The 22,514-nt window shown below is 49.7% G+C and overlaps 1 protein-coding gene across 1 annotated transcript in view; it reads right to left on the bottom strand.

Moving 5' to 3' along the window:
• Positions 1–7,564: 7,564 nt before the first annotated feature.
• Positions 7,565–22,514, bottom strand: part of DEPDC5 (DEP domain containing 5, GATOR1 subcomplex subunit) — a 97,027-nt gene continuing 82,077 nt past the window's right edge. Inside the window, exons 39-43 of the mRNA XM_090257828.1 lie at positions 16,059–16,228; positions 13,944–14,115; positions 11,352–11,412; positions 8,489–8,571; positions 7,565–8,330 (exon numbers count right to left, since the gene is read on the bottom strand). Coding sequence (XP_090113954.1) covers positions 8,038–8,330; positions 8,489–8,571; positions 11,352–11,412; positions 13,944–14,115; positions 16,059–16,228 — 779 coding nt within the window. The 3' untranslated portion in view covers positions 7,565–8,037. The remainder of the gene's footprint in view (positions 8,331–8,488; positions 8,572–11,351; positions 11,413–13,943; positions 14,116–16,058; positions 16,229–22,514) is intronic.

Here is a 22,514-nt window from a genome sequence, read left to right as displayed (position 1 = left end):
TGTCCTCCTGTGCCAACCACCAATGGTGGCCAGTGCTGTGCTCAGGCGTGGAGGGCCTGTGGACTTGACCCTCATCACTACACAGCGAGTGCAGGCCCCAAGCCCAGCCCTCCCTCCTTCCCAGATGCAGCTACACGCCCACAGAAACCATTCACAGGGGGCTCCTTTCTCCCACTCCCCAATTCCTTCTCTCCAAGGGAAGAGCCCCGGGGGTGGAGAATCCCTGAGTTCAATCCTTCCTCTGCCATGTGTATGCTCAGTTACCCTGGGTAAGTCCCTCCTCTCTCCTGAGACTCGGTTTCTCCTCTGAGAAGCAGGGCTCCTGTCACCCTTCTGCCTCCCTCAAGGCTGTCCTCATGCTCTAGTGGGACAATGGGTGCACACTTGCTTGGGGTTCCATATAAAAGCAATATAAATATAAAAGTGCCTTTCTTCTGCCCTGACCAGTGTGGCTCAATTGGTTGAGCATTGTTAGATTCCCCGTCAGATCGCATGCCTGGCCCACCGTTGGGTTCATGCAAGGGGCAACCGATTGATGTTTCTCTCTCTTTCTCCCTCCCTTTTCCTCTCTCTCTCTTAAAAAATAAAAAATAAAAAGTACTTTTCTTCTGCTTTCTTTCCCTCCCTCCCCAAGTTTTAGACTAGCTAATGGTGTACCAGGTTCTTGGCGATCCTCCAGGCACATTTAAAACAGTGTTTGGATGGGCTCCATTAGGGGAGTGTTTATAGTGCTGCCTTAATGTTATGGGGTACTATGCACCACCCAGATACCTTTGTAAAGCTGACATCATTGGATCCTCACCTGACCCTTTGAAGGAGGCAGAAGAAACACCAATCATTGCCCACCCCCAAACTTGAGGTCCAATGAGGTGAACAGACTTGGGCAGGATCACATGCGTAGTTGGCGCTCAAGTCAGACAAGAACAGCAGGGACTCCACCCCAGACTCTGCAGGGGTTTAGTCCTTGAAATATTTCAAAGCCATTCCCTGATTCTCACATGGATCCCGCAGGCTCAGCATGATTCCAGGAGCGTGGCAGGGTGAATTTGGGAGCTGGGCTTCCAGCTCCTGCAGAGAAAGGGGATGAGGAAGGAGGACCATTCCCAGCCAGCCACCCTGCTGGAGACTGGGTGTGTTTAAACCTGTGTTCCACCTAGATCCAGAGCCAGGAAAAGCCAAGCCTGACAGGGAAGCAATGTTGCTTCCCTACCCCGGCCCAGTGATGTGACCCCAGGGCCCAGGCTGGCTCAGGGCTCTCAAACAATGGCCCGTTTGTAACTCGGCAACCTGGAACTTGACAATACTCACCTCTTTCTGGAGATCAGTTGTTGAAAACGCAGGCTGGATGGGGCAGTTTGGAGAGGTCTCTCTCCAGGTTTCTCCCTGGAGTTTTCAGGCTGTCACTTTCTCTTATTTGCTTTTGTGACAAAGCCCTTGAGCCCTCCAGAATCCCCTTTCCCACTCTCTGTTTCCTCCAGGCTGGAAGCACTCTGACACAGCCATCTTCCCCACTCCCTCATGCAGCATTAAGCCCCCTCCCTTATTCTACACAAGCCACACGAGGCCACTCCTAGAGCGCCACAGCTGCCGCTCCGCATGTGTGTTTCCCTCCCCGAGACAGTGGCACCCACATTGCTCCAGCTCCGTATAAATGTTGGCTGAATGAATGACCAGTGCTAAATGAGCACCTGGGTGTGATGGGCACTCACAGCGGAGGGTACAAGGAGGAGCAAGCTGTGCTCCCTGCCTTCAAGGAGCTTATATACAGTGGGAGAAGCAAGCTGTGTGTACAAGGAAAGAGAAATACCGCAGTGTTAGCATCCGAGCCCTAAACACAACCAGGATTCGAACCCCAGTTTGGTCCATAATTTGCTGTGTGGCTCTAAACAGGTCTCTTAGCCATTCTCACCTTGGAACCTAACGGAGAGCAATCGCTACAGGAGATTGGGCGTGGAGCTGCCATCGAGAAAGGGTTCAGACCTCCACAGTCAGGGCAAGTGGCAGGTCCCTCTTCCTCTAAAGTCGCAGAAGGGAGGGGACCTCTTACCTAATCAGAATTTAGTTCAGGATGTCTCAGCCTCAACACTGCTGACATTTGGGGTTGAAGAATTCTTTGTTGTAGGAGCTATCCTGTGCATCGTAGGGTGTTCAGGAGCACCCATTAGATGCCAGTAACACTTCCAACAGTTATTACAGCCAAATGTCTTCAGATATGCCAAATATCCCTCAAATGGGGGCCCAAACTGCCCCACTGAGAACCCTTGGCCAGCTCCTGGTTCTCCTCCAGCACGGCACCCAGGGTCCTGGAAAGGTGTCAGGACAAAAGTTTCACAGGCTTCCCTCTGGCAGATCCCTGTCCACCCTCTCAAGCTGCGTCACTCAGGCTCTGGGGACACACAGCAGGCAGGATATTTCGCCTTAAAAAGGGGCCCCTTTCCCAAGGCAGCGCCTGAGATGCCTCCCAGATGCTCTCAGACTATGTGGAGAGGATCCAGAAATGTAAGCTACTAGGGTTGGATGAACATCAAAGGCACAAGGGAGTGTTTCTCTCTCAGGATGCCATGGGCTTAAAAATAAAAATTTCTATCTCTTAAGAGACACTTGGGGGTTGGGGGTGCGGGTAGACAGGGAATTGAGCCTGGATAAGCAATTGGTACAAGTCAAAGTACACAGAGAGGAGGAAAGAGGGTAAGTGCCAGTCACAACTGCCATGAGAGGCTGAAATCTTGTGGCTCCTAATGTATGTCCCAGATTCATTGCCAGTTGAGTTCAGATGAAAATGCTGGGGCTAAGAGAGAAAGGGGATTGCTGGGGATCACACAGCAACCCCCATCTCCCCTCGCCCCCATGGGGACGAGGTTTTCTTCTTGGAAGGACTGTGTGTTGATTCACTGAGAAAGAGATGAACCTTGCTGCAGTGATTAAGTAAATAAAGGTCAAGTCTAAAGGCTGGTGGTACTGAGTTCTCAGTACCTGCATTGCCCGCACAAAGGCTTAGAGCAATCGTGAAGGCCAGTGGCTGCCTGAAGCATTCACAGGCTGAAGTCAGGGGCTGTGGGCCAGCAGGGAAGAAGCAGACAGTGGCCTTCAGATAGGAGCCCAGGGGAGAGGAGAGGCCACTGGCCCCTTCCCTTCCAGAGGGCCTGCTGTGAGACCACGTCCACATGTTACCCGGCACCTGCACCACACACAGACTACAGTCCACTGAAACGGACCCGGAGGGTCCTGGCCAGGGACCCAAGACAGCGCAGCGGGAGATGCCTCACTGACCCAGCACCGCCAGGCCGTAAGGAACACAGCACGGTGGGCGGGGGCTGGGCTCTGGGGACCCACAGACCTGATTCCCAGCCCCGCGGTAGGCTGCGCAGCCTGGCCTCCACCTTCTGAGGCTTTTCGCCTCTTATCTCTTATGATGGTGGCTGATAAGTCTATATAATGAAAAGGCATGTAAACTGTGCTAATGCCCAGAATACAGGAAACAGTTAAAAAAATGGAGTGACCATTATTGCTTCATGTACCCAAAAATTTCTGTAATTTTGCTTCTATTCAGTTTTCTCTTCCACTCTTTCCTACCCACAGATTTCCTTAGCGTCCCAAGTATATGTCATGTACAGTGACCCTTGAAGAACACAGGTCTGAACTGAGCGGATCTACTTATACACAGACTTTCTTTTTTTTTTTTCAATAAATATACGGTCAGCCCTCTGTATCCTGGGTTTCACATCTGTGGGTTCAACAGAACGGGATTGGGAGTCCGCATGTGCAGAGGACTGACTTACAATCTGTGGATTTTTGATTGTGGGGGACGGGTGCTTCTAATCCCCACATTGTTTAAGGGTCACCTGCACTTTTTCTTTATAGTACCTGAAGTTTCCGCTTTAATTATTCCGATGGGTCTCTTTCTACAAAGAGGATATGGGGGCTTCCGTGCCTATCCAGTGCAGCACCTGGCAGTGCGTGGCCCAGCAGCTCGGCCTGGGGTGGCGCTGGTAGCTCTCCATTTGCTCCCCCCGCCATCGCGCCATCAGTTGTCATTCCATTCCGCCGTCACATTCTCAGCCTTCCAGCATACGGCTTCTAATCTGCTTTGGTCTGAGAATCAGATTTCCAGGCTGGTTAGAGCTGCGTGTAAAGTAGACAGAAAGAAGCCCAGAGGAGGACTCGGGGGCAGTGTTTCTCAAATGAACCACTGACAGCAGAATCTCTTGGAGTGTCTGTTTACATGCAGAGTCCAGGCGGCCTGAATCAGAACCTCTTACACACAGGCGCATCAGAGAACCACGGGGACTAAGACAGCTACATCTCCAGTTATGAGGCCTTTCTGGCTTTTTTCTAGTTCCTTCGGTAAAGGGACATATTCCCTATCTCATGTCTTTTCCCATCACATTCTTTTGCATCCCACGCCCTGTGTGGTTCCTCACCCCAGACTCGTTTCTAAGTCCAGGAGGCCACCGAATAGTGCTGCCCCAGGTATACCCGGGCCTGTGTGTAGCCCTGGACACAACCACAGGCTGAGAAATGTCTCCAGAGCTGCCTGGCCTTGGGCAGCAACCTTATCACCAGGGGAAGCAGCCAGGGCAGTGTGGTCAGGAGGCCCTTCTTCCTGCTCTTGGCAACGGGGCTGCTCTGCCAACAGAAAAAAACTTCCCAGAGAGGTTCTTCGGACGCAGAAAAGCAGAACTACAGGGGGCTAGAGGAGAGCAGCCCTCCAGCCTAAGTCCAGACGATGGGCCCCGCCTATTGACCACCCTGACTCCTACACATTCCACAAGGCCAAGGCTACTTCCTCTTTAAAGACTACCCTGTCCACTGGCCCTCTGAGGGTTCTCCCATCATCAAAACAGCTAATGTTTAGGGAGGGGGTCACAAGCTTTCAGGCACTGTCTTAGCTTTTTACACACCTTCTCTCATGGAATTTTCACGGCCCCAGGAAGTGGTATTATTGTCTTATTTTACAAATGAGAAAGCCAAGGTTCTGAGAGGTACAGTGACTTACTCGGGGTCCCATGCTGGCAAGTGGCACTGCTGGATTCTGAATCCAGCCACTTGCCTTCTGAGCCTGCCCTTAACCACCATGCCACTGACTGCGTCCAAACGCCTAGAAAGGCACTGGGTCAGGAGCCAGGGGACCTGGGTTCCATCTAGAGCCAGCGGCATGTACCGTTTTTTTTTGACTGGGAGAAAATGAAAAGGTTGGACCAAATCTCCACGAATCCCTCTGCTCTAAGGCTCTTATCTTATTGGACTACCCTCATCTCCACCCGCACGGCCGTGATCCAAGGCATGTCTTGGCCTTAATGGCCTCATTTCTCAACATGATTGAGTGCCTTCCATGATTTGATTTAGGGGGTAAGATCGGGTGATTTCATTAAGGTCTTTCTTACAGTGGGCTCACGTGTCCTTCCTACATGCTGGGCCGTTCCCTCAATCTCACCAACTCATCCATTCAACTCTGACGGACTGAAGTGTGCACCAGAAGAATTTCTCAGCCTGGTGAGCTGAAACTGGTCAGCAAATAATTTCAGTGTCGAAAGCACAGAACAGCAATTCTCAGGTGTGTGTATGAGGGTCGGGGAGAAAGGTGAGGGCACATCATCTCTGTTTCACAGGTGAGGAAGCAGGCTCAAGACACAGAACCATCCCTAGTTCTCGCAGCTACAAAATGGCAGGGCTGGAATTTAAACCCAGGTCCTCTGGGGCCCAAGCCCAGGGCTGTTCTCTCTCTATCAAGGAATGGTTACTCACATCTCTACATCTGGGGAAAGCTTGCAATAAGCACACACATGCTCCACATCTAAGCAAACCACTTTTCCCCAAGAGCCAGGCTCTGTACCTGGGCAGCAGAAATGGAGGGATATGGGCAGGTGTGAGGGACAGGCAGGAGGGATAGGTGGGAGGGTTAGATGATTATGGAGGAGGAAGAGGATTGAGTTCAACTCCCAGATTCTGGCTTGGACAAGTGGGTGGAAGGAAGTGCTGGTCAGAGAGGAAGGCACAGCGAGCAGCCAGTGGGGCAACTGGGGCTCCAGAGCACGTGTTTTGGGCCTGGCTCTGAAGGATACTGACCCAGCATTCTAACTTGTCAGCTGACTCTTCTTCCACCAAATCAGTCTCAGGGCCTTCTTCTCCTGGGTCATCTTTGCAAGAGAGAAGGGGGCAGGGGTGATTGCTGGCATCACACGCAGGATACTGAGGATCACAAATGAAAGAAGAGGGCTCCTGGCCTGGGAATGTGAGCACAGCCTCCATTTGTTTATTGACTGTTGGCTGGCAAGTTCTTTCATCTACAGTACATCTGTCTTTTGATCCTCTAACCACCCTGCCTCCCAATTTATAATTGAAGGATATTGATGTTTAGAAAGGAGCAAAGGTTTGTCTGAGGGAAGGTGAAAAAGGAAAAGAAAATGGATTTTTATCAAGGACTTGCTCCATGCCAGGAATCAGCCAGTACACTTTCACATGTATTAGGAGGCGTGTTCTCTCAAAATCTATATACAGCATCAATAGCTGCATTTTGCAAATGAGAAAATGGCCTCCATTAAGTAACTTAGGAACCCAGCTAATGGGGGAAGAGATTCAGATGTAACACCCAGTGCCTAGCTCTTGAGCCCAGAGTTCAATCATTCAATCCACGCACTCAGGCAACAACCACTTTCCCATCATCCGCTATTATGCTGCACATTCAGGAACAAAGAGATGAACACAAAGGCAAGCTTCTGCCATGCTAGAGTGTCAACGTGCAGAGCATTGTGGGAGAAGTACAGGGGCTGTAGGAGGACGTCAAAGGGCATCCCACCATGCTTCTCTGGAGAGGTGATGTGAGCTGAGAGCTGATGGATGACGACCAGGAGTCAGCGGGTGTGGAGAGGAGGAGGGTTCAAGGCAAATGGAACAGCGTGTGCAAGACAAGGCGCCGAGCCGCTGAAGAGTTTGTCATGTTCCAGGCGGCTGCAGAAACAGCCTGGGACAGATTGTACAGGGCTGCGTCTAAGGCTTTTGAAGTTCAAGCCACCAGAGGTCTAAATAAGTGGCGGGCACCATTAGAGTGGTTTTTCAAAAAGACGCTGCTACCAGGTGGAGAATGGCCTGGAGTGAAAGCAGGTAATTGTCAGGCTGCCCTCTGGCTTGCAGGACCCCCCCGCCCAGCGGACTAGGGCAGGCACTGATGTTGAGGCATCATGCTGAGTCTTATCCTGTTACATGGTGGGTCCTAAACCTTGGTAAGAGCTAAGAGCGGCTTTCCTTTGATTTTTTTTCAGAACGTCATCAGGTCTGTGTGCCACAGCTGAGCTCACCCTCTTAGCAAGATGTACCTCCAACAGGAGAGAAAGCTGCAGTTTCCTGGTACTGTCCGTCTGCTCTCCAGGCCTGACCAAAACTTTCCTTGCCCTGGCCCATGGCCTATGAAAAGACATCTTTCAGTAGATTCACAGCCAGACCCTCCAAGACAGTGAATTCTAAAGCCCTCCTCACCATCTGTGGCTGCTTCAGTGGCCGCTATAGCCCCGGAGACAGGGGACAACTGTCCAGCCAAGGATGGGACTACTGCTGCCAGAAACCAGGCTGGTGACAGAGATGCCACACGTGGCACTTTATTCCAGCTTCTGATATGTACAGGTATATACAGTTGGTGTGAGCCTATGGTACATTATTTCACAAAATTATCTTACATCCTGTGCATACTTCTGAGTGGGAAGCAGCAGATTCTGCTCCGAATAGCCCACGGATGGTGGAGGAAAAGGACAATCAAAGGAGCCGCCCCCTTTCTGAGGACATTCATGGGGGCTGCCTGTCCCCTTCCCCAGTACTGAAGCCCTCCCACGGGCCATCTGGGCCTCCCACCTGCTCTGGGCGCTTGCTGCTTCCAAAATCTTTCTCCTCGAGTGGAAGAACACTGGTGGGAAAGAAGCCACAGCAGGGCCCCCACTCACTGACAGTGGCAAACTGACATCTGATCCCCAGAGCCTGCCTGATCCTATTGAATATCAATAGCCAGACGGGAATCCTCCCGTCCTCTGACCCCAGTGCAGTCCGGTCTCATGGGGCGCTGGCATGCATCTTCTCCAGGCAACTCGTCCAGAACATGACCAGCCGGTTGTCACGATTGAGGCAGAAGTCTGTGAAGTCCTTCAGCAGCCGATCGGCAAACTTCTCATCCCCTGTGGCACTGGAGCGCCACGTCTTGGTCAGCATGGTGTTGTAGGCCCAGTTGTAGCCGATCCGCTCCTCGCAGAACATGTTCTGGTTGGTGGAGCTGGTAGAGTTCCGCCGCCGGCGCTGCTGCCCGGAGAATTTGCGCTTGGAGTAGGGCAGCTGCAGGAACACTGTCCCTGAAGGGAAAAAGGGGGGCTGTCGCAGCCACCAGGAAGGCACCCAGGGTTGGCTGGGGTGGTTCTGCAGCCACAGGCTTGGTATGAGGGAACAACCCCTATGCACGGGGCCAGGCCACAGGGGTCCACCCACACACCTTCCGCTGGGAGGGACTCACCTGTAACGTGGATGTACTGAGGCTTGTTTTCAGCTGGGAAGTTAAAAGCAGACGCAGAATATTTATCTTGCACAAACCCAAACCTAAGGGAAAGACAGGAAGACACACTGATTAGGGCCCCTAAAGGGGCAGAGAGAGAAACTGTGGCTGACAGGACTTGGGCATCCTGGGCTAAAGGGATCCGGAAAGATCTTTCAAGATGGAACATTCAGGCTGCCTACTTCTGTCCTCACTACAACTCAACCTCACCCCCGCGGCTCAGCAGATCTCCCGCCCAGGCCCCTTTCGTCTCCACGGGGTTGAAAGCCCCCTCACCTGCCACGCTCTTTCTCAAGCAGACTCTCTCTGCCCAGCTTCCCCCTCCTCCAGCACACCCCAGCCGTCCCGTCGGACCTTCCCACTGTGCTCACCGCATAGTGAGGCTGTCAGGCCCTCCAGAAACCGCTCCTAATCCTTATCTACCTTAGCCACTCGCCCCTCCTTTTCCTCAGCATCTCCCACACTAAGCACTTAGTAGGTTCTCAATAAAGGCTTTAAAGTGAAATGAAATATCTTAATCAAAATTCTTTTCTCAAAGGTGAGGAACACCAATCTGGGCTCTCTGCTTTGCTGCATTCTGGAAATGGGCAGGAGGGGCCATTTTTCATCTATGGCTGTTCTACTTCTTATCTATGGCTTGTTCTATTCCTGGTTTTTCTATTTCTATAAAGCCCATTTATTACAGCTGTACCTGCAAAGTGCTGTAAAGGACATGTTAATAGATGTGGCTCCTGCCCTGAGTCTGAGGGGTTTATGTAATGAAGACAGGGATACAGGTAGAATTAAAGGAGGTAAAATGCCACCCTTCTTTCCTGGACCAAGTTCCTCAGGGAGGTGCTGTGTTGTTGTAGCTTCTCTATAAGCTGCCAGCTTTACACTGGCATTTGATGATTATTTACTGAAGAACATGTGAAGTCAGATATGCAAATTAAATGGATAGGCTGACATACACCGAAGGCTCCATAGTCCCTACAGGCTGATCCTCTGACGTGCAGCAACAGAGGTTTTGCCTTTCTCCTTTTCTACTTTCTATCAAGGTCAGCGTGGATCAGCCTGACCAGATTCTTGACTCATGCCTTCCTTAAACCGTCAGGAAGGACCTTTCATTTTAAAAAGGCAATTTAGCCACATGGTCCTCAGCCTCCTCACTGTCCAGTCAGGACTGAAGTGCGGGCGGGGGACTGCAGTCCGTGGGAAGAGAAGGTACCAATTTCATGCCAACCATCTAGAAGATGAAGGAAGAGCCGGGGAACTGGACACTTTTCTAGCTCTTTCTGAGATGGACTTATGGGTGGCTAATGTTTCATTTCAGAGCCACATTCCCAACCTAGAGCTCCATTCTATGCAAAAAGCTACATGTAGAACAACTCTTCTACGTGAGGCACTCAGGGAGGCCGTTGTGGAAGGAAACAAAAATGAGAAAAAAATGCATGCCCTTGCCTGCCAGGGGCCCCTAAGTCAGTGTGATAGATGGGCGGAGTGTACTGGGAAAAATGGTGGTAGGGGTTCAGCGTGGAGGGACCTGGGATCCCCGGTGAAGCAAGAGTGACAGGTGTAGAAGGAGCTGGGGGAAGGGTCTAGATGGGGAAAGAGGAGGTTTAGGTGCAGGGACACAGCAGAGTCCTGAGTAGTGATATGCAGGGACCAGGCAGGATACATATGACGACACTGGAGGCTGGAGAAGCAGGTTGAAGAGCAAAGGGCAGTAGTTTAAAGAAGACGTCACTGGGATCTGGCCTGAGGCGGACCGGGAGGCAGGTGCTGTGAAGAACAGAGCAGGTCTGACAGATACAGGCCACGTCCCAAGTGACATTCAGCTAGCAAGGTGCAGTGACTGCGATGACAGACGCGATGAGCAGTGTCAGACCTCACGATCAACTTGTCAGTTGGCTGGGGTCTTCCTAATGCGAACTTCTGTCTACGGAGAGCTCACTAGGCGCCAGGAAGATCAGAGAACCCTCCCAACAACCCTGTGAGGCGTGAGAAGACGAAGGTGGAGCAATTTCAGGACTCGTTCAAGGTTCCTCTGACAGATGTTCAAGGCTCCTCAGCCAGATGCTGGAGGCAGAGGTGAGCCAGGTCCCTGCTTCGCACATGAATGCCCTCTCCTCCGACCATTGCACCCCTCCCACTAGGGGGAGGAAACTAGCTGCCCTGGAATTCATTCTACAGCTTTGCTCAGCATCAGAGCCAGGTCTATGAATAAAGGGTCAGGATAAGGTCTCAGGCGGGGCCAACATGGGTGAGAGTCTGGACTTCATCCCGTGGCTGTAGAGGGGCATGCGCGTAGTGGGGGTGGTAGAGGATCTGAAGCAGGCACAGGAGGCTTTGCTTCCACCGTGATTACCAAGCAGCAGCACCTGAACACTGAGTCAGTGATTTCTACGGACAAAACTACTGGCCGGAGGGAAAGGCTTTCCCTAAAATACGTATTAAATACCTACTGACTTATCTATTGCTTTTCAACCACTGTCTTTTCAACATGTGTCAAGGGACTCGTAACACATTTGTTTTCCATCTCATGTCATTTCTTAGGTAGCTTGTCTCACGTCTTGCTGGAGGTTAAGGGGGGAGCTTTCTGCTCTCCCCTCAACTGGAGGAAGACAGAAATCAGGTCTGAAAAACAAGAGCCACAGGCACTGGAGAGGCAGTGCTTATCTTTGAAACCAAGGCCAGGGTCCTGTCAGAGATAAGCAGTGAAGCTGTCATTGGTAAACTAGATCTGTTTCCCCAGAAATGAAACAAACTGGCTTTTGCTTTGGTAACTGCTACTCAAGACAAACATGAACGCCTTCCCACTGTCCTCTCTCGCTAAGGAACAAACCTGTGTGCAATGGCTTCCTGGAAAAGGTGCATTCGATCCCAGTATGTTTCCGGTTCAAAGCCTGAAAAGACAAAAAGAATAAATGCTCAGTTGTAATCCCAAGGCATGTAACTCTCCTGGGGTCTGGACTTCCGTACCCTCTCTGCTCTTGGCAATGCCTCTCCTTTGGTCAGAGAATCTGCTTTTCCACACCACCTGTTTCCAGAGAGACCAGCCTCTGTCCCAAGGAGGGACATCCTACAGAAAGGGACAGCCATACATTCTCACCGTCCCTTCCCCTAAGCTCTATCAAGATCTGGAAAGGGGATGAATATGAGTCTTCAAAAAGCAGTATGAGCTACCAGAACTCGATAGAAGACTCGTTCTAATGAGCCCCTATGCATAAAGGAGCATGACAATAAAGTGCAGGCAGAAGAGAAGCTATAAATGCATGTTATCTGCTTCTGAGAACCTGGGGAAAAAAAGATTTTTAAAAGTTACTGACTTTCCACTTCCTTATAAAGAAAGTCAATATTATGAGTTCCATGTTAGGAGTAGGGAAATTTAAGCAAATAAATATAAAAATGATTTGGAAAAGTGATTGGCTAGGGAGGAGAGGGAACACCTTTCTCCCCACATCGCCCACTTCATTGCTCCAGCTTGCTCCTTCTGTTCCTTCTGTTCCTTCTGGGGGGGTGCTGTGATGATGAAGAATGGGAGGTGGGAGCGGGGGGCAACCTGTCACACAGCAACAGGCCATGGCCGGGGCTGCCCTCAGCACAGATGCGCCAAGGGCTGGAGCAGCAATAGCACAGCCATCCCAAAGGTCATGGGCGCCTGCAGTAGCCTTCTTACTCCTTTCATACTTGAAATCTTCTATCTAGGATATATCTGAGGATTCTGGGCAATAAAGAGCAAGGGAGAAGAAAGACTTTGGCTTTAATAGGAAAACATACATGCACAGCAGATTCTTGTCACATTTTTAAGGTTTTGAATTCACTGATATCAGAAGGGGTGACAACAGGAAGAGAAGCGGCACAGAAGCAAGAAAATCGATTTTTAGATTCAAGCCCTTATTCCTTTAGGCTAGGACTTCTTTCATGCAACTGTAACCATGGCAACCAATAGAGGATGCTGGTCTTGAAGTCTGGGTTCTAACTGGCAGGGAAAACCATCAGCTCACAGAAAAATATCCTGTAATGTCAGCCCCTCAAGCAATCCTGTGCTATTACCACAACGATGGAAAACCCCAGAAGAGTCTCTGATGGTGTAGGGAACAATCTGTCTGTCCCCTCAACATATTAAAAACAGCACTATGAGACGGTGCCTGGCTTAAACTCATCAGATACAAACATAACCATCTGACATTTTAGAACTTCAAAAATGGTCCTGTCTCAGCCACACATGACTGTGTGTGTGTGTGTGTGTGTGTGTGTGTGTGTGTGAAGAGTGCTTTGTAAACTCTAAGGATCACCGTGGGACTCACCTGGAACCCCAACTGTCACTTAAAGCATTGTTGTCTACATCAAAATATCTTCCAAGATGTAAACAAGGAATATACAGATGTGTCTTTGGAGCAAAAGTTGTTTGTACCCTGGGGGCAGCCTGTCATTGGCAAAGCACAGGAACACCTAGCTTGGCCTCCCCCACCTGGTGAGACCTCTCACCCTCTGGTCTAGGCCTCTGTTACCAACCATGACACAGACTTACAAGGGCACAGGAAGAAAGCATCTCCCTTACACCCAACATTTTTCTGTTCACATTGCTAATTTCGATGTCTGAGAAACAAAGGGGGTTCCTAATGTATTAGCAGCAACTCTAGCTTTCTGGTTCTAAAAAGTTCATCTGTGAGCTCATTGAAAGCTCTGGAGCAGCTACTTATATGTTTATTGCAATGAGCCCCTGGTGATAAAACGTTCTGGGCCATGGGAAGTAAGATGCAGGCTTCCATCCATTCTGCACCTGCCCTCAGGGTTCTGGTGGGTGAGGGCGGAGCAGCTCTGCCATTCGGACTGACCGCCCTGTTCCAAGGGAGGGGCTCTGTCTGGGTCCTGCTGTCCTCCTCCTGCTCTGTCTTCCTCGAGATGCAGGACTCAACCCCGTGCAGTGTTGCAGGTGCTGACATACCACAGCTCCGCACAATAGGACACTGTTTCCTGCTTTGCTTTCAGTGCCTCCCCCTTTTTTTAGCATTTTGCATGGAACAGCAGATTCAAGCCTCCTGTGAGGTTCAAATTCCTGCAGCCCAAACCAGTTAGGTTGGAGCATAGAAAGGACAGTGTGGGAAGGACGCCAGGGCTGCTCATGACTTACATGGTATCACACCCTCTCTCACCCACCATACTGCTCCAGGCCTTTCAACGGTCCTCCTGGCTGCAAAGCAGCTCTGACCACCCTCGTTTTAGGCATAAGGAATGTGAGGCTCAGAGGCACTAAGTGGCTTGTCCAGCCACTAAGTGAAGGATGAGGATTAAAACCCAGCTCCTTTTGGCCCCTTGTCCAAAGGCTCCCTCTGTGCAACAGCCTCTGGGGATTAGATACCTAGAGGTGTCCTCAGGGGAAAGAGGAGGTCTTACTCATGGAGACAGAAGCCCCAGGGGGAGTATCTCTTACTATCAAACAGGTGCTCGCTGCCTTCCTTGAGCAGACAGCTGATGTTGAGCGGGATGAAGAGCTGGGCTCGAAGCGGATCGCCATACAGGTAACTGGGCAGTGCAAAGGGACCCTCCAAAACCGGGACCAACAAAAAGCCGCAGGAGGTGGCTTTTCGATGCCAACCTTGGACCTGGGGGAAAGCACCAAAACAAACAATGTCATCTCCAACTCTGTACAGGCAAGAAAAAAATACCACTCAAGGGGTGAGGCTGCCAGGGTGGCGTCGTGCATTGACTGGCGTGTTCATTTATTGATGTTCGCTGGCTCCAAACCAGTCCCAGGTAGGAAAACGCACAGTCTAACCTCCTGACAAATACTTGAAGATCTGTGAGTTAAGCACACAGTTCCTCTTCATTGTGCAAGCTTCTGCAATTTCAGTGTTTCTCTTGGGAGGAAGAGACTGGAGAGAGCTATTTCTTGCGTCCTAAAAAGCCTTCACATTCTATAGGATGTTGGAGGAAGGTCACAGGATATAAGTTAAGTCCTTTTAACTTTGTCCTTGATCAAAAATTTACTAAGTCCCAAGTATTGAATAGAAAAACAACGCACTCAAGCTGGCCGAGTGGGACATGACGCAGGGCACAAAATGACTGTGGTGGCCTCGGGCCAGAAGTGATAAGCCCTGACCTGGCGGAATGAGAGCCGCTCTCCGGCAAACTCCCAAAAGCTGTCCGCCTGAAGACTGACTGAGAACAGAAGTTACTGGGGCGTAAAGAAAAACCTTCCCATTAATACCATTTTCTTAGGAAACAGTGGCCATGTTCTTTCTTGGTCTTCAGATACTTTTTAACCATAAACTGTATATATATATATAAATCTGATGCACACGGCTCTGGCACACAGATGAGATTTGTGTCAAATACTATCTCAAAAAACTACACTTTGGGCCATATCTTGATTTAAACAAATACAATTATCTTAAAAACTGAAGGGGCCACTCTTAGTTTTCCCAGGAACATTCATAACAATAGTACCAACAACACCACGAAAACTAAGTTCTCTGTTTGACCACAATAATATCTAAGGCTTGCTTGGTGACCTTTTTATTTTATGTAATATTTATGATTTATAACAATTTTTGACATGCCTTAAAATAATAATTAATATGCACTATGAGCCTTATAAAAACTTTAATGATAAAAGGATCAGCACTTTTCTTAAGGTTTTACATGAACTGATTTTTATAAGATAGTTGCTAAATTCCTGACGAAATACTCTCCTGGACAAGTGGTTACTATATGAGAGTGTTACAGTCGTGCTGTTCTGAGATAAGATTCTCTGGTAGGGCTTCCGGGGAGAAGGCTTAGCCTACTGGGTAAAAAGGGTTAATTCTGCCTGGAGAAAGTGGTCATCCCAGTGTCAATCAGCTGGGGAAGAGCTGGTATCTTCTGCAAGCTGAGCAGGATGGGGAGCTGGGCATCTTTTTAAATTTGGACCTTAAGAATGTTCCCCAGTCCTGGATGGTGTGGCTCAGGTTGTTAAGTGTCATTCTGCAAAGTAAAGGGCCACCAGTTCAATTCCCCTTAGGGTACACGCTTGGGTTGTGTGTTTGGTCCCCAGTCAGGGTACAGATGAGAGGCAACCAATTGATATTTCTCTCCCTCTCTCTAAAATCAATAAGCATGTCCTTGGGTGAGGATAAAAAATAATGTTCCCCAGATGAGAATCTCTCCAGGGGAGGGGTGCTTACAAGTGCTAATGTTCCCCCTCCCTAAGGATATATGACAAGATTTTTGGCTGTCCCAAGGCTGGTGCGCTGCTGGTATTTAGTGGGTAGAGGCCAGGGATGCTGTTCTACATCCTACAATTCATAGGACAGTCACCCACAACAGAGTTACACGGTCCTAGATGTCAGTAGTGCCAAGGTTGAGAAATTCTGATCTACACACTTTCTGACTGCTTGAATTGTTTACTATGCTTACATTTTTTTAAAGAGGCTATTTCAATAATCCAGGTGAAAGGTAATAGGAATATAAACTTAAAAAAAAAAAGACACAAATTGCTACTAAGCATCCACTGTGCCCCTCTGCAAGGTGAGCCAAGGCGCCACCCGCAATGAGAGGAGGCTCTCACCATCTCAAAGAGGACGGCGGCAGTCACCGCCATCCAGTGTAGCTTGATCTCAAAGGCTGCATTCAGGGAGAAGTTGCCATGGTAATAACAGCTGCACCACTCCAGCCGGTCTGTTCGGTTGTTCACATCCACGTCCAGGGTCACAGTCCTCTGCTCCGGAACAGTGGCAGCTACGTCAGCACATAGGAGGTGCCCCAAGAGAGAGAGAAAAGAAGGTGTGAGATGAGGAGGAAGAACAAACACCTGGACATGAAACTATAGAATCACTTAATAGAAAAACCACAGATTCTAGAAGCTTCCTGGAACTCATCTAGTCCAGGGGTTGGCAAACTTCTTCTGTAAAGGTCCAGATAATAAATACTTTATTTTTTACAGGCTATATGGTCTCTGTTTCAACTGCTCAACTCTGCCATTATAGTGCAAAAGCAGTCACAAACATTACGTAAACAATGGCTCAGCTGTGTTCTAATAAGACCTTATTTACAAAAACGTAGATTTTAAGGGTGGTGAAACTACTCTGTATAATACTATAATGGTGGATACATGTCATTATACATTTATCAAAACCCATAAAGTGTACAACACCAAGAGTGAACCCTAATGTAAACCACAGACTTTGAGTGATAATGTCAATGTAAGTTCATCCATTGTAACAAATGTCCCACTTTGGGAGGAGATGGTGAGAGCGGAGGAGGCTGTGTGTGTGTCGGGGCAGAAAGTATATAGAAAGTCTACTTCTTGCTCAATTTTGCTGCAAATGTAAAAGTGCTCTAAAAATAAAATTTATTATAAAACAGATGGTAGGCCAGATTTGACCAGTCAAACTATAGTTTACCTCTCCCAATCTAATACAACCCCTTCATTTATAGATGAGGAAACAGCATCCAAACAGGGAAAATGCCTTGGTCAAGACCATAGAGTCAACCTCAGCCAGTGAACCCCTGATCTTCCGATTCCAGGGACCCACAGAGGGACACAATTAGACTGGCAAACCAGACCACCGTCGGGAGGAAGTCTTGCTTTTCTGGCCTCAAGCCAGGAAGGCAACAGTTCTATAATCTTTCCTCAAGAAATGAAACCTCATAGGAAAGCCTAATGCCCTGTTTCATCAACTGTGTGTTGCTCAAAAATTCCAGGTCAGTATCAAACTCGCTCATCCTACCTGGGATTGCTGCTCAGAAAGCCTACGCAACCAAGAGAGGGGTATTCTTAGAGATGGCTGGTTTGGCTCAGTGGATTGAGCGTCGGCCTGCGAGCTAAGTGTCGCTGGTTCGATCTTCCAGTCAGGGCACATCAGAGAAGGAAAACTCTGACTCCAAAAAACCTCCGCTGCCTTGCGGCATACCTCTTCAGGGGAAAGGCTAAGGGAGTAAACCCCGACAGAAAATCCGGAGCCGGAGTCCCTAAGGCGGTTTGACGTTGTAGTCAACACCGGCAACTCCTGCGGCGCACCTGAAGCCAAGCTGTATTGACTCCGTCTTTCCCTTGGACCCTTCAGCTGCGAAGAGAGGGGGGGTCTGCTGCATGGGCAACAGCAGACCCTCCATATCACCCTGTCCAGGCTCTGCAGCTTCAGCTTCACTGGAGAGGACACTCCAGCGTCATCACAAGATGTCGATTCAACACGGGAGGAGACAGATACCGTGTCACTCCCGAGTTGGACTGCACAGTCATTCTCGGCGGTGCAGATAGACTCTTAAGAAGCTACACCATCATCTCTCGAGACGGACGGCTGCCAACGACGACGGATCAGATAATGAAGTTCCTAACCAGACTCAAGGCCTGAAACAGGCTCGGAAGTGAAGACAAGATCAGGGCTCTGCTCTGCCTGGCTGGACACTGCCAGGCCTCGAGTTTCTACAAACTGTTATTAGCCCTTCCTTCTCCCCTACTCCGAGTCTAATGGTATTTCTTTACCTGGAGGAGTCAGCATGGTTCTGAGGTCTGTTGGTAGAAGCCCTGAGTAGCTTTGATGCTGACAAGGATAAAATGGGTCCTGAGTCAGCAACCGTAGTGAACTGTTGTGGAGACAGGAGAACTGCGGATGGGACACTGAGTGGCACCCAGGCAGAAGATCCCCAGCTGCCTGGTTCTCTCAAAACCAGAACACCCAAAATGGAAAACCTTTCCGATTTGCAGTCAGAACTAAGGTCTGCTCTTTACTGACCATGTACCCCTGAGAATATCGTCTCGCCTTTCCTGTGTTAGTTCCTCATCTGCTGAGGTGGGGCCTGCCCAGCTGCTTCACAGAGGACGGGTAAGGAACAATGAAACGTGGATGAGAGTCATGGACTCGCTCTCCTGCCTTCTCCTACCCTCACCTGGAGCCACCCTCACCTGGAACTCCCCTCTATTCCTCCTGTTCCCGTTATTCCTTCCTCTGAGTTTAAGCCACAAGCTCCCCGATGCTCAATCTGAGGCCTGCCTGTGACTCCGACACTGCTTAGCTGTCTATGATATTTAAGGCTAAATAATTAGGTGGCTCCCATGCTAAAGGTTTCATTTAAACTGGTTTCTGACACCACCAGAGTAACCATTTATGCAGCCCAAACCAAAGGGAGATTTGCTCGCTGGTCGTGGACACTGTATATACCTCCGCAGGTGAAAAGCCTCTGGTCACAAAAGAAAGGGCACTTAACACACCAGCAGTGATGTCGTGCATCTCTTCTCTTCCATCTGGCATGTCAACTTCAGAACAGGCTGGTCTGAGAAAGCCCAAGAAAGTGCATTGCTCAGCCAAATGCTTAAGATGCCACTGGCCTCCTGCTCAGAAGTCAGATCGGATGGTATAGATGCTGCCAGCAGCTTTTGCTGTTGATAAAAGTGTAAGCCCAGCCAAGCTGCAGCTTTCAGTGAGTTCTCTGAACCACTCCATGAGTTTCATGAGAATCGACTTACTCACCTTGAGACAGGGAGGTAAGGCAAGGCCAATCAATACATGCAAACGCAGGTGGAGCCACAGTGAAGGGCTATTATTGAGGTGGGAAGGGGATCAGTGTCACTAGAGGAGAAATCACGAGATCAGAGAGGAGAGTGAAGCTCAATCTAACAACCAGAGCTGTCCAGTGATGGAACAAGGGGTCTCAGGAACGAGCGCTGTGTTGGCAGGAATTTTCAAAGAGCAGCTGACTCCTCACTTACCAGGAGTGTACAGAAAATGTTCAAGCGTCAGTGTTTGGACAGAGGTGCTCTACAGCCCCCTCAGACCCTGAGATCCAGTGTATTGTCAAGAAAAGGCTAAGAAGCCTGGGTGGCTCAGTTGGTTGAGCACCATTCCATACACCAAAAGGCTGCAGGTTCAATCCCCAGTTGGGGTGCATATGGTGGCAACCAGTTGATCCTTCTCTCTCACATTGATGTTTCTCTCTCTCCTTCCTCTATCTCTAAAATCAGTAAATATATCCTTGGGTGAGGATTTAAAAAAAGGGGTGTCAAATTTGGACCTACATTGAAGGTAGAGATAAAGAAAATGGAATTTGCGAATTACCCGGATGTAGGATGGGAAAGCAAAAGAATGTGAGACGGACTGAGTTTTCTGGCCTAAGTGACTACAGGATGAGAAGGGACGACTAAGGGAGAAGCATGGGGGGTGGGGACTGCAGAAGCTCTGTTTGAACACTTTACATTTCAGTCTTTTAAGTGAAGATACCAAGTAAGGAGATGGATGGGTGCATCTCCAACTGGAAGGCACCATCTGGGATAGAGACAGACGAAGGGTAATGAAGGCCAGCAGACTGGGGCATAAGGACAGGGGCCCCACAGAGGGCCGGGCACTGCCATGTTCAAAGATCAGGGAGCTGAGGAGAAACCAGTGAGGCAGACCGATAAATGAGGAGGAAAGCCCTGGAGTGCGAGAGCCAAGTAGAGGAAGCACTGAGGAGGAGTCAGGGCTATCTGACAAATGCTGCTGATGGGGCAGGGAGGACCAGGACTGAGGACTGACCACGAGACTGAGCCACGGAGCAGGCCCTGCTAATGATGGGAGTCGCCGTTCCAGCAGAGGCCATGGACAGAAAGCTGATCTGAGCTGTTCTGCTTTGGTCTGGTTTTGCTTTGCTTTTGCCACAGGAAAGGGTGAGTGCCTGCAGACGGATGAGCACACTTTGGTAGGGAAAGAGGGTTCAGAAGGCGGGGCTGAGTGCTGAGTGCTGAGTGCGTGGGCTCTTGTGCACAGTGGGGACACTGGCCACAGAGAGCAGCAGGGTGGCTCGTCCACAGTGGGGACAGACATGGCTACAGGGAGGGCAGATGCCAGGGGGGACCTGGAGTTACTTCCGAGTGGCACAGGAAGCTGAAGGCGGGGAAGGGCAGTGCAGGCCCAAGGCCTGCTGGCTCTGAGCTGTGTAATGAGGGAGGTGGGTGGGGAGATTCGCAAGGTCACCCGGTTGCAGGTCCCGGTGCCGTGGGAGCTGCCTGCGGGCGCTGGGCCTGGAGGAAGCATGCTGGGAAGGCGAGGGGGAGTGGCAGAGAGGGGAGCAAAAGCTGCACTTCGTGAGAAGAGCTATGGTTTTGTAGCAAGGGGCTGGGATCGGAGCGGCCTTCATCACTCAGGGCAGCCGCCGCCCCTGGACCTGGACCACCACGCAAATCTTCTGAAGTCCTGCCAGGCTTCAACTTTCGTCTTCCTGAGGCCGAGGCGCAGTATGGCTGGGGCTCAGGCTCCAGCGTCAGGCAGTCCTGAGAAAAAACTCCGGTTCTAACACTTAAAGAGAAGCAGAGCCCAGGCAAATCACTTCACCTCTCTAAGCCTCAGCGTCATGAACTCTAAAACATAAATCATAGCATCACTCCCAGGACAAAGATGAAGAGTGAAGGAGACAACTGTCTGCTTGTGCAGCGCCTGACACATAAACGTTCTGAATGTCGCCATCACCACAAACGCGCACGCAGAAAGCACAAGGAGAGCCAGGGCCGGGCCAGCAGAGGACAGCGCTTGCTTCCACCTGCCCGGCTCAGGCTCTCACTGACTCCTTCCGTCCCCAGCTGTGAAAATGCCCACGTTCCCAGCCCGACACTTGCTTAGAGAAGTTTCTGATTAGCTTCAGCGCCTCTCAGGTTTTGCTCAGCTCTCTGAGCTCGGCTCCTTACTGGAATCCTTCCATTCCCTTCCAAGGCAGCAGTTCTCAATTGGGGGCAATTTGCACTCCCCTACGGACACTGGGCAATGTCCAGAGACATTTTGTCACACTGGGTGGTAGTGGGGGTGCCACGGGCATCTCGTGGGTAGAGGTCTGAGATGCTAAGCATGCTACAATGCACAGGACAGCCCCCACCACAAAGAAAGATCTGGTCCAAAATATCTGCAGGGCCAAGGTTCAGAAACCCTGCTCTATATGGCTTTGCATATTCTGCAGGAGGGGACTCACATCAGAATGAGCCCTTTTATCAACACTTTAAAGGAAAGGAAGTTTCCTAAATAACTTAGTTACCTCCCCCACCCAACACACACACCTAAAGAGCTAAAATCTAACAGATTTGTTTTGCAAAACATTTTTCTAAAATGTATTAGTATACTTGTGCTCGCTTTTGTAGCACATACACTAAAATGTATTAGTATACTTGCTGCCATCAAGTGTCCCTAATTTCCTGCCTCTACTCTGGGGTGTTACTGAGTGACCTATAAGCAAACTTGTAAAAGCCCAGCAACAGCAAACAGTTCTAAGTGCTGGTCTGAGGGACTCTCACTATAAGAGGTAACACTTGGATGTCTGGAACTTATTCGGGTTCTCTGGAAATCTTTTTTGCTTCCTTCAGCTCTCTGGCAAATAAAGTATCACCATACACGATCCAGTATTTATTTAAAGTAACTCACTGTGCCTGTGTCTCAGAAAGTGACCTTGCAGAGTGGGGTGCTGACTTTCCAACTCCCTCTTCAGTATGTATCTAAAACCATCTAACTTTCAGCCTTATTCCCTTGTTCCTTGGAAAGGATTAAAATTCTTAACTTCAATCTGTAAGGAAAAAGCAGGCTTTAATACTTAGCTACTAAAAACAAGCTTGCTTTAGTGGGGGAAACGGTGCAGCACCTCGTTTCTTGACAGGCTTCCCCTACATGATCCAGCACTACAAACAAATGACAAATGCCACACTGACAGGTCCCTGGGCTTGTTATTATTTGTGATAGGTTTTCCTGACTCCACCTCTGTTGCTGGACTATTTATTGGCTTTTGTTTTCCACTGGCATCAGGAGACTTGCTGTTTATTTGCTGCTCCTAATGGGCTGCCAGGTCCTTCCATGGCATATAATGCACCAGCTTGCTGCTTGCTATTCCAGGTGCCCAAAGACCTTTGGTGTCAAGCCCTGGGTGGTTGCTGGAGGTGAGCATCCCAGGCTCACAGGGAGTATGTGGCCTCTTTGTTTCAAAAAAACTTCAAGGAGGTGGAGAGTTAGAAATGCAAAAGGGAGAAGGAGAATCTGCTCTTCTCAAAGGTTTGTTCTCTCCACCCCCCTTTACT

The sequence above is a fragment of the Furipterus horrens genome, unplaced genomic scaffold (genome assembly GCF_987537825.1).
Source record: "Furipterus horrens unplaced genomic scaffold, mFurHor1.1.pri manual_scaffold_11, whole genome shotgun sequence".
Classification (NCBI taxonomy): Eukaryota; Metazoa; Chordata; class Mammalia; order Chiroptera; family Furipteridae; genus Furipterus; species Furipterus horrens.
The sequence above is the reverse complement of the archived record's forward strand: the minus strand, read 5'-3'. Positions and strand labels throughout refer to the sequence as shown.